The 12,191-nt window shown below is 44.6% G+C and overlaps 1 protein-coding gene across 1 annotated transcript in view; it reads right to left on the bottom strand.

The window, feature by feature from the left end:
• Window positions 1-2,765: 2,765 nt before the first annotated feature.
• The window catches only part of LOC142204993 (tetratricopeptide repeat protein 41-like), a 35,929-nt gene continuing 26,503 nt past the window's right edge, over window positions 2,766-12,191 (bottom strand). The window contains exons 14-15 of the mRNA XM_075276337.1: window positions 6,819-6,942; window positions 2,766-3,357 (exon numbers count right to left, since the gene is read on the bottom strand). Coding sequence (XP_075132438.1) covers window positions 2,766-3,357; window positions 6,819-6,942 — 716 coding nt within the window. The remainder of the gene's footprint in view (window positions 3,358-6,818; window positions 6,943-12,191) is intronic.

Below are 12,191 nucleotides of genomic sequence, written 5' to 3'. Positions count from 1 at the left end.
TAGATTCCTCGTGTGATGTTTATCATGAGACCAACAACATAATAAATGCTCTTGTCACAAGATATGAATGAATGGCCTATATTTGTGCTACCAGGCTGCTATATTAAGTAGCTGGTATTTCCCACAGCTAAGTGTATTTAGCCGGGTAACATGAGATTCCTCTGTGCAGTAACATGGTCGCGTCCTAAAGTATCACGTCGCTAAGCAATACGAAGCTTGTCTCACAGTCTAATGCATGTAACTTATGTATCACTCACCAGCATTGACCATGTTACAGGCAATGGCTTATTTAGGCTGCAATGACAGTGCTACCTATGTAAAGGACAGGTAAGTCCTGGCACCAGAGTATGGTGACCAACACGGCCGTACTGATCAGTTTAAATAAGCAAAAAATATAAATCTGCTGGCTAGATCTCCGACCCCGGTGGAGATCCAAGGAACATGCATTGAGATAGTCAGGTATAAGTATCTAGGCGTGCTCCTCAATAATAAACTAGACTGGGCTGATCACCTGGAGGCGCTGCACAGAAAGGGTCACAGCAGACTCTACCTGCTCAGGAGGCTGAGGGCCTTCGGAGTCCAGGGGCCACTTCTTAGGGCCTTTTTCAACTCTGTGGTTGCTTCAGCCATCTTTTTTGGTGTGGCCTGCTGGGGGAGCAGTATATCAACCAGGGACAGAATTAGACTTGACAGGCTGATCAGAAGGGCCAGCTCTGTCCTGGGGAGCCTCCTGGACCCAGTACAGGTGGTGGGTGACAGTAGGATACTGTCTGTGGTGACCTCCATGCAGGAGAACAAATCCCACCCCATGTATGAGACCTTGATGGCACTTGGCAGCACTGTAAGTGACCGTCTGCTTCACCCCAAGTGTGAGAAGGAGCGTTATCGCAAGTTCTTCCTTCCAACTGCGATCAGGCTGTATAACTATTCTGTTCCTTAGCTGCTATGGACTCCTAGTATATCTTCTCAGTATATGTATGTCTACTTCTGTAATATATTACTGTGTATTATCCTCCTGTATCTGTATTACTGTAGCTGCTGCGTTCCCCCCCCCCCCCTTTCCCTCGGCTTATACTCGAGTCAATAAGTTTTCCCAGTTTTTTTGTGGTAGAATTAGGGGCCTCGGATTATATTCGGGTCAGCTTATACTCGAGTATATATGGTATCTCTCTCTCTTCTATAAGTGTGCCTAAAATATACAAGCAAGCCACCTCTCCAGTCACAATGCCACAAGCCTGGGATTGGGGGGATGATGGGATAGATGTGGGTCCCACCAACACCTATCAGACCTTTATGCTACAAGTTTCTACAATTGTGACTTTTTATTATGCATAGTATATACAGTATCATTCTGCAACTATAGTTTTGACTGTGGTACTTGACTTGCATTAGATCCTGATAAATAGCTATGGGTTTTTTTGTTATATATAAAGACTAAATGTATCTTTGCAATGATATTTATTGATCTAATCCATAAAACATAAAAATAAAACCTGAAGAAACCATGCAAATAACATTAAAAATATAGTGTTTTGTATCCTCAGCTCCTATGCTTACCCATGTGTCCATACATACAAACCCTGTGTTCGGTCTAATCCTTCTCCTTTTCATTTATTCCTGCTCATTTACATGCAGCCAGTCAGCAGAATACATGAACAGTAGAAAAAAAAAAGTAGGAGTGCAAAATGATATAGAGGGTTTCTCTGTTACTAAAGATATATATCAGCCATAACATTAAAACTTACAAATGAAATGAATAACTTTGATCCTCTTGTGACAATGATATCTAGCAACCGTGACAATCTTGGGATATATTAAGCCAACAGTGAAGAGTTAATCCTAGAAGTTGGGCAAGACTAATGATTTAAGAGTCTTTGACAAAGGACAAAGTGTGTTGTCTCCAAAACCCGCAGGTCTTGTGGAATGTTTCTAAAATGTAGAGGTTAGTACCCACCAAAAATGGTCCACCCATTAGAAAAAGAGAACCCAGAACCTGAATCTAAGGCTCATTGATGTACAAGGGGATAAAAGGCTGCTCATATGGTAAACTAGCATTACCCGCGACTTTGTCCGCGGCCTCCTCCCCCCCGTGCGACCCACCTACAGAGCTGCCCCGGCCCCCCCTCCTTTGCCTTGTGGCCACAGCGGGCCCTTCCAACACCAGTGCGCCCATGGACCCCTGGGCCCTCATCTTGTGCCCCGCTGGCCCCCCTCCTCTCCCCCCCCACCTTTTTCCGTACCCGCTCCCCCATTCCCTCGCTCCTTCCTCCCTCAACCCACGACCCCAGGCCCCCTTCCTCATTTTCTTCCTGTCAGTATGCGGCCGGCTTGTGGCTCTATAGCTCTGTCCCCGCAGTTGCCTGGTCCAATCGGAGCCCCGCACCTAACATCATGACGTCATCTCAGGTACTTCAACCTACACCAACCATGAATTCGGTGCTTGCGGTCGGCAAACCCGGCAAAATACGGGGATGGTGAGGCGCCTATGTTCTTTTCCAGGTGTCATTTTAGGTATGTGCGAAATTTCAGTGAAATCCATTCGCCCGTTGCGTTAAGGATCCCATAGAATTGCTACTCTAGCTCATATTGCTGAAAAAGTGAATGCTGGTTATGATAGAAAGGTGTCAGAACTCTGCTTTAGACGGCAAAAGCTCAGACTCAACAATATTTTAATTAACCAAAAGGAATTTTGCAGACATCAGATACTGTATATATAATAGGCTGTTCAAGCTGTGAAGCAATATCAGATAAACTTCACAGCACGGTTAGGTATCTTTACGGGTCTGATGTCTCCTGGGTGGAAGAGGAGTTTGCAATGTTGGATAGCGCCCAGGAACATGGTACCAAGCAGACTTATGGACTAATTTACAATGTTCAGATTTTGATGATGATCTACTGACAGAAAGTAGAGAAAGAAGGTCACTGTGAGGACCTGACATGGAGGACTGGCAAGCACTCTCAGGACGAGAATATAAGCTAGGTGTCCGTCTACTTGGCACTGATGCAGGTCTTTTTCCAAAGAACCTTGATAGTGGAAACATACAGACCGCTTCTGAATTATTGATTTGCTCACATAACATATCTTCATTATTCTCCAGGTTATGGTTTTTGAGAAATACTTGAGCTGGACTTCTACTGCGCCCCATTAAAAAGTCATCTGATCTGCTTTCAGTGGAGAAACAGGAGGTCTCTGGGGACATAATGCCATATTCAGAACCAAGATGGCGTCTTGTTGGTTGAGCGCTGTATGATTTCCTCTGGGTTACTCCACTCTTAATAAGAGGTTTCTTATTATCGTCTGTCAATGCAGGCACTTTGCTGTTCCAGTGGGATTTACAGTTTAATTCCTTCAGACAACTAGACAATAGGATAAAATAGCATTACAATCTGATAATTTATGGAAAAAATACTTTCCCAGTTACTTTTAACCCTGAAACTGGTGATATCAGTAATGAATAAAATATGCTAGTGAAATACTAGTATGAACACTATGCCACTCCATTAAAGGGTTTGTCCAGGATAACTTGTTTTTTCAAATGAGTAAAATTAAAAAAAAATACTCACCTTGTCCCCTGGTGCTCCAGTATATGTCACCACGGTCTGGTCTCCTGCTCGGGTGTCTTGATTTGGTGGAAGTCTTCGCAACAACTGACCACTGAAGCCAATCAGTGGCCTAAAGAAAGGAACCGGGATGCCACAGGTGACGTTTGCAAGTGACGTCCTGGTGATACGGCAAGGACCTCCACCACAAGAAGACACCAGAGAAACAGGACCTGACTGCGGTGGGAGACACCGTAGGTCTAAGGAAAGGTGAATATTTTTTTTTTTTAGTTTCTTCAGCCTTGTATCACAAACTGGTTATCCTGGACAACTCCTTTAAGTAATTGGCTAGAATAGTGTGATAGACAGAAAGAAGTTCTTAATACACTATGTGATCAAATGTATCCAGACACCCCCAAAATATACGTTTTTCATATAAGGTGCATTGTGCTGCCACCTACTGCCAGGTACTCCATATCAGCGACCTCAGTAGACATTAGACATCGTGAGAGAGCAGAATGGGGCGCTCCGCGGAACTCATGGACTTCGAATGTGGTCAAGTGATTGGGTGCCACACATTACGCAGATCAATGCCAAACGACGCCTCGCTTGTTGTAAGGAGCGTAAACATTGGACGATTTAAAAATGGAAAAACGTTGTGTGGAGTGACGAATCACGGTACACAATGTGGCGAATGCCCGGTGAACGTCATCTGCCAGCGTGTGTAGTGCCAACAGTAAAATTCAGAGGTGGTGGTGTTATAGTGTGGTCGTGTTTTGCACCCCTTGTTGTTTTGCGTGGCACTATCACAGTACTGGCCTACGTTGATGTTTTAAACACCTTCTTGCTTCCCACTGTTGAAGAGCAATTCGGGGATGGCAATTGCATCTTTCAACACGATCGAGCACCTGTTCATACTGCACGGCCTGTGGCGGAGTGGTTACACGACAATAACATCTCTGTAATGGACTGGCCTGCACAGAGTCCTGACTTGAATCCTATAGAACACCTTTGGGATGTTTTGAAACGCCGACTTCGTGCCAGGCCTCACCGACCTACATCGATACCTCTCCTCAGTGCAGCACTCCGTGAAGAATGGGCTGCCATTCCCCAAGAAACCTTCCAGCATCTGATTGAACGTATGCCTGCGAGAGTAGAAGCTGTCATCAAGGCTAAGGGTGGGCCAACACCATACTGAATTCCAGCATTACCGATGAAGGGCGCCACAAACTTGTACGTCATTTTCAGCCAGGTGTCCGGATACTTTTGATCACATAGTGTACATGTTATATATTTTCCCACTTAGTCACAGATACTTGTTTTCCATGTTTTAGGCCAAGGGCCCACATAGAGAAGCACAGCTTAAAACACTCTTGAATAAATGCACTTAAAACATGTTGCGGTTTTTTTTCCACAGCATTTTTTGCTGCATTTCTTCTGCACTTTTACTTCCCCTATTAAATCTATAGGGAAAACGCTTGCAACTCTGAATGTAAAATTAATATTTCATTCACTTTGCTGGTAATGCAAAATACAGCATTTCTTTTTGATGCAGTTCCACAACAGCCAAAAATGCTGCAATTCCACAACATAGTACCAAGAAGAAAGCCACATATGAATCTGATGATAGTGCTATGAATGCTGTGCTGCAACTAGGCACAACTTGGAAGTATACACATACATACGTACATAGATAGCTTTCTTAGCATACAATAGCTTGTATCTAGTAGTGAGAAAGTCCTTTGCAATAAACCCAGAACAGTTTCCCAGAAAAAGATTTGCTTATTTCTAGAATTGAAGGTACAACACTGTGTGAAATCTGTAAACCTGTCTGATTTCAGTTACACCATCTGTCAGTATGTTGCTCCAAGAATTACTGAGTTACTCATAGTCAGTCATGCATTTAGTATTACAAGTTAAATTCATTTTCAAAGAGTCTTATCTATAAAGACTAATGCACAGAAAAGTGCAAAGAATCTGTCTCAAATATTTGCTGGGAGCTTTCCCGGGAATTATGGTAAATGTACACTGCAGACACAGTCTGAAAAGACCCTTAAAGGGATCCTATAATTAAAATGCTATTTTTTCTGACTAACACTTAGGAATAGCCTTAAGAAAGGCTATTCTTCTCCTACTTTTAGATGTCCCGGTTTTCTTCAGCATGCAAATGAGTTCTCTCGCAGCACAGGGGGCGGTCCCCAGCGCTCAAACAGCACTGGGGGCATCCCCAATGCTGCGAGAGCAATCTCCAGCGCTGCCTCCATCTTCGTCTGAAACGGCCTTTCCCCACATCTTCTTCCAGCGCTGGGGTCAAATTTCTACGCATGTGCAGTGGGCTCTGCCATCGGGCCTTAGAGCTGACTGCACATGCCCGCGGCCATTTTTTCATGGTTGCTTACGCGAGCGTACTGCACATGCACAGTACGCGCATGTAGTTCAACAGAGTTCAGAGCGTATGCGGCCACAAAAAAATGGCCTCGGGAATGTGCAGTCGGCTCTGCCCAAGGCCCAATGGCAGAGCCGACTGCACATACGTAGAAGTTTGAACCTAGCGCCGGAAGACGACGTGGGGAGAGGTCATTCCAGACGAAGATGGAGGCGGCACTGGTGATTTCTTTCGCAGCATTGTGGACGCCCCCAGTTCTGCGAGAGAACTCATTTGCACACTGAAGAAAGCCAGGATTTCTACCGAACGGCAGCACGGAGAAGACATCTAAAGGTAGGAGAAGAATAGCCTTTCGTGTTAGTCAGAAAAAAATAGCATTTTAATGATAGGATCCCTTTAAATGTATTGTCCCAACTAGACAAGACCTTCTCAATAGAAAGGTCAGTTGATCGCCATGAATCTGACTGATGAATATTCCACCGATTACTCCACATGTATAAAGTGTTCACCATTAAATGGTGCTATATAGTTTACATATAGAATGAGGGTAATCTGTATAAAAGTAGTAAATGTGCACTTAGTACATTGTAATGATCCTGAGTTACAGCTTGCTGCATTTATAATTCTTTTGGTTACCACTGAAAACAGTCAAGTTTGTTGACAGACACATTCCTCCATACTTAGCTAAACTTCTGTAATGTGCTAGAAGAGTTATTTCTTCCTACATCTGAATATTGTCTGACTACACTGCTAATATTGTCACATAGAAAACAACAGGTTTGTGAGTCCCAATGTAATAGTGTTTGATCCACATAGTGTGTCCTATACATAAATCTGCTTACGCAAATAATCAAGTGATGAACCTTTCAGAAAAGTCTCAGGCACAACTTACAGCTGAACTTCACATGCCAAAGGGTGATCTGTGCCAACAATGCTGGTTCTGAGGTCCAGAGATCTCTGAAGCATTTCAACAGATTCTTTCCTGCTTCCTAAATTATCATATGCAAGTAGCTTTCCTATTGATAAGAATAAAAGAAAAAAGTTATTAAATGGGATGTCCAGTGTAGAGAAACAATTTTCATATACTTTATTAGAGATATGTCCATATCTCTTGGCCGGAGTGAAGTTTGGTTATAAAAAGTTTATCCGTTCCCAAATCACTACAGCAGTATACAGTAGACAGCATTGTGTAGCACACTGTATAGGTTTCCCAGACACTTTCACTTTTGTTTTGTTCCAAGTGATCTGTACAAAGCTGCATTTTCCCATCCTCAGAGTGTCTCCGCCATCAGCAGTTGGTTCATCTTGTCCATACACCTTTTGGCTCACTCACAGTTTGCCGACCTTCCCCATTTAAAAAGATTTTTTGGGCCAGTACATCTTCCAAGAGGCTAATTTCACATAAAGACCAGCTTCTTTACTCCCCGATGGATGGTGGGCCCCTGGTCTATCGATACATGACCAAGTGGGAAGAGGCACTAGGTAGGACAATTACCTTAGGTCAATGGCAGATGGTCTGGTCCCGCACAGTAAAGTCTCTCTCTCCCTCTATGTGTATAACTCATAGGGAGCCGAGGACAAGCTGATCATGCATTGGTACCATACCCTGGCTGTCCTCCACTCCCTCAACCTCGCTATACCACTCACATTCTGGTGTTGCCTCACGAATCATGGTTCTCTGTATCATACATTTTGGATCTGCCCATTGATATTGGGTTTCGTGAGAGAGATCAAGGCTATAACAGATACTTTTTTCCTTCAGGTGGTCCCTTTAGACCTGCTTACATATCTCCTGGGCATCCCCCTTATACACCTTGGGAAAAAGACGTCCCAGCTCTTCCTCCATCTTTGTACAGCTGCAAAAACCCTTATTGCAAGAAATTGGAGGAAAGTGTCTACAAGTTCGTGGCCAGACTTACTCGCTAGGATGAAAGACATTCGTAATCTTGAGTTCCTGACCTCGACCTTTAATAACACTATTGAGGCGCTGTAGTCCATCTGGTCTCATTGGGATACATATTGTAATCTCCAGAGCTTCTAGGCCACTGATTGGTCTTTCTTTCCCTCCTTATCCCCCCATTCTTGTTCTTCCCGTTTTGTCTTTGTCTCCCCCTTTTGCCTTCTTTTCTTTACATTTTGTTTGCTTTTATGCATCCCTATTACTGCATTGTATCGTAATTGAGTTTTGCTATCTTGTCTGAGATGTCTGTATTTGCATCTCACTGTTTATTTCTTATTTGATACCTTGTTAATTCTTCTCTTTTTGACAAAAACTTTAATAAAAATGACAGTTTATAAAAAAAAAAAAAAAAAAAAAAAAAGAAAACAGCATTTTTAGTTTCATGTAAATTCATTTCATGACCATGCCTGCTGGCGCACCTGCTGTATATTCTTCTGGCAGTGTTGATCAGCATAGATAAAAAAAAAAAACAAGTGCACCGGCAGCCATGGCCATGCCCCTGGTGAACCAAGACCCTCATATCCAAAAAGAGAAAAAAAACGTAAATTTCTCTAAAATGAAGCATTGCAAGAAAAAAATATTGGCATATCTGGAAAGTTTTAATGTCCTACACAATCCTGTGTTACATGTGTGATCACTTTAAGGCTGATATGCTCCCTTTAAAGGAGTCTGTTATCCAGTTTTACAAACGAGATAACCCTTATCAACATCGGCATACAAATAAAAATAAAATTTTGGTCTACAAATTACAGAATGGGATGGTTATTTGTACATAGGATAACAGTACACCATTGAGGGGCTCCACTAGAAGATACTACACCAATATAAGCTGCCCTTGCATGATAAAGACCACATGTTTAATTCTTTTAATTCTCCGAGAACATATTTATATTGACTCTATATTTTGCGAGGACTACACCTCTAGAAAAACATATTTCATTGCTTCAGCATTTGTATCCTTTTACACGGATCTATACAACCTTCATGATACTTCTGAGGCGGTGGCTGATAGGCTTCCAAATATTAGACGCTTTCTTGATAACCTGACTTTGCCTTCTCTTCAGAAAGACTCTGAACAACTTTTGCTAAGCCCAATCTCTCTGCAGGAAGTGGAGGACACTTTGCGCAGCATCCCTGTCGGCAAAAGCCCTGGTCCAGATGGACTGCCTCTACACTATTATAAAAAACTTTCGAAGTCTCTGTTACCGCAATTGTCTCTCCTATGCAACTCGCTGTTATCAGGAACTCCACTCCCCAGTCAATCGTTAGAGGCGCATTTTGCAATCATCCCGAAAGAGGGTAGGGATCACACCCACTGCAGCAACTACCGCCCTATTTCGCTCCTTAATTTAGATGTCAAGATCTGGGCAAAAATCCTGGCCAGACGCCTGCAACCGTTTGTACCCCAGCTAGTGCACGAAGACCAATCCGGTTTTGTGTTGAGCAGAGAAGGGAAACACAATACGGCGAAATTGCTCCCATTGATACATGTGGCTCACAGACGCAAAATTCCTCTGGTCTTCCTCGGCGTCGACGCTGAGAAGGCCTTCGACAGAGTGGCGTGGGATTTCATGAAAGAGGCCTTACATCGTTTCGCACTACCAGATAAGTTTATCCAAGCGATTTTGTCATTGTATGCACAACCTACGGCTAAACTGAAAGTAAATGGGGTGTTATCAAACAGTTTCAACATCTCCAATGGCACCCGGCAGGGTTGCCCCCTGTCCCCGTCCCTTTTTGTTCTTGTCCTGGAGCCACTGTTACAGGCGGTCAGGCAAGATGCTGCAATCCAAGGAGTTCAATTTAATGAGATGTCCTTACAGTCTACAGCTTACGCGGACGATGTCCTGTTTATACTCTCGAATCCCGCAGAAGGTTTGCCAGCCTTGATGGACATTTTGACATTGTACGGAGAGTTATCAGGCTATAAAGCGAACTTTTCAAAATCTGAGGTGCTAAATATAACTCTACCCGCTGCAACAGTGTCTTCTCTGCAGAGTGCGACTCCTTTTCAGTGGTCCAGTACAAAACTCAAATACCTAGGTGTACAATTGACATCCCATCTTGATGACTTATATCAGGCGAATTTTCCCCCTCTACTTGCCGATCTAAAACGCTCGTTGAAGGAATATGACAGCCTTCCTCTTTCCTGGTTTGGCAGAAAAAACCTCCTGAAGACTTACCTGATTCCTAAGATCATCTACCGCATGGCGATGCTGCCCATTGCCTTACCTGCTGCCTTCTTCGCCTCCCTCAGAAGCCTGTTTTCCCGTTTTGTTTGGAGACATAAAGTTCCGAGGATCTCCTGGCTACAATTGACCAAACGGAAGAGTCAGGGTGGAATAGGTCTTCCAGACATTCAGAAATATCATACTGCCATCCGCCTGACCTGGTGGTCAGATTTAGCTTTTCCCCTCACCTCACGGTTGCCTGCAATGCTATTACAGGAAGGCATAGATGTTCCTCTTGATGCTGTACTATGGTTCCCGCGCACACATCGCACCACGTCGATCACCTCTTGCCCGCTGCTCTTCAGCCCCACGAGAGCCTGGCTGGACCTTATCGATGACCTTCTCCCACAGCCCTCTCCGATACTTCCACTGTCGCTGATCCCCCACCTAGCAGGCATGCACCCTACAGCATTTAAGGACTTATGGGTTAGGTTTCGCAACCTGACCCTTAGAGACATCACCACCCCCAACGGGCTACTGTCTACAGATGAAGTATGTTCCCTCGCTCCTGAGACGTCATTCACCTTTTTGCATAAACAGAACTTGTCCACAACCTTCCGTAACCTGCAGCAACGCTACACGACACGATCCCACCTGACTGAGCTTGAGAAACTGCTTATCTCAAAAACCTCCATGCTCCGAAAGATCTCTCACTATCAGTCCCACTTTGTGGATCCACACCGGCCATACCGGCCGAATTACGTGTCTGCTTGGGAAGCCGAGCTACAGATCTCCCTGTCTGATGATGAAGTTGAATCTGTCTTGTCTCGCTCTCATGGCTTTTCTCCATGTATCAGGCTTCAAGAGAATAATTATAAGATTGTCTCTCGATGGTACAGGACTCCCGCATGGCTGTACGCCAAGAAACTACACACCACAGACCGATGCTGGAGATGCTTATCGGAGGCTGGCACTCACCTACACATTTGGTGGTCATGTCCGGTGATACAGGAGTTCTGGGCGAAAGTGGAGGAGGTGATCCGAGCAGTTAGTTACCCGTATTTCCAACTCACCCCTGAAACCGTGATTCTGTCCCTGCCGTCTGGCGATTATACCCCTGGGAAGGACAGACTGGTCACTCACCTGATATCCGCAGCAAAATCGCTTATTCCACAGTACTGGTTGAATTCATCTGCTCCTCCAATCTCCCAATGGATTGACAAAGTCAATCAGATAGCCCGTTTCGATGAACTTATGTGTTGGTCTTCCAGGACTCATGACCGTTACGTGAAGACCTGGACCCCCGGCTCCTGCACCGGCACTAGACTGCCTGCTGCTCGTGCAACACTCCCCCCCCTCCCCTTTTCTCTTCTTCTTTTTCCACTCTCTCCTTTTCTCTTTTCTTTTCTCTTTTCTCCTTACCGCTTGTTCGGAGCTAGATTTAGTACATCCTCTTGAGCTGATAATGCTACGTATGTCAATTCTTTGATCTTGCTATGTGGCACAAGTATGTTTGTAAAATTTTTGTATCGGCATTTTGCTACTATTTGATTTGTCTTATTGCTCCTTTATTACTTGCTTGTATGTTCTTTTACAAATGTTGAAAAACCCAATAAAACGTTTGAATTGAAAAAAAAAAGAAAAACATATTTCACCCAAGTGGTGGTCTGAATATCTCATGATTCATTAACCCCTTCCCGACATGCGCCGTAATAGTACGGCGCGTGTCGGGTCTGTAACTATGGCGACCGCCCGGGAGCCGGGCGGCCGTCATAGCCGCCGGGTGTCTACTGCTTTAAGCAGTAGACAACCGGCTCTAATGCCTCCGATCGGTCCCCGGACCGATCGGAGGCATTAACCCCTCCGGCGCTGCTGTCAAAGGCGCCGGAGGCGCCATTTTCCCGGCGGCGCATGGGCGCCGCCATTTTGGCAGGGATCGCCGGCTCCTGGAGCATGCTCCAGGGCCGACCCCCCGTTGCCATGACAGCCGGGAGCCTTGTTAAAGGCTCCCGGCCGGTCTGCAAATTCTCTCTTTTGCAGGCTGGTGTATACAGCCTGCAAAAGAGATGATGATTTTTTGCAATGCATTGCAATGCATTAGCATTGTAATGCATTGCATTAGTGATCAGACCCC

Source organism: Leptodactylus fuscus, chromosome 5, assembly GCF_031893055.1.
Source record: "Leptodactylus fuscus isolate aLepFus1 chromosome 5, aLepFus1.hap2, whole genome shotgun sequence".
Lineage (NCBI taxonomy): Eukaryota > Metazoa > Chordata > Amphibia > Anura > Leptodactylidae > Leptodactylus > Leptodactylus fuscus.
This window is presented reverse-complemented; position numbering and strand designations above follow the sequence as displayed.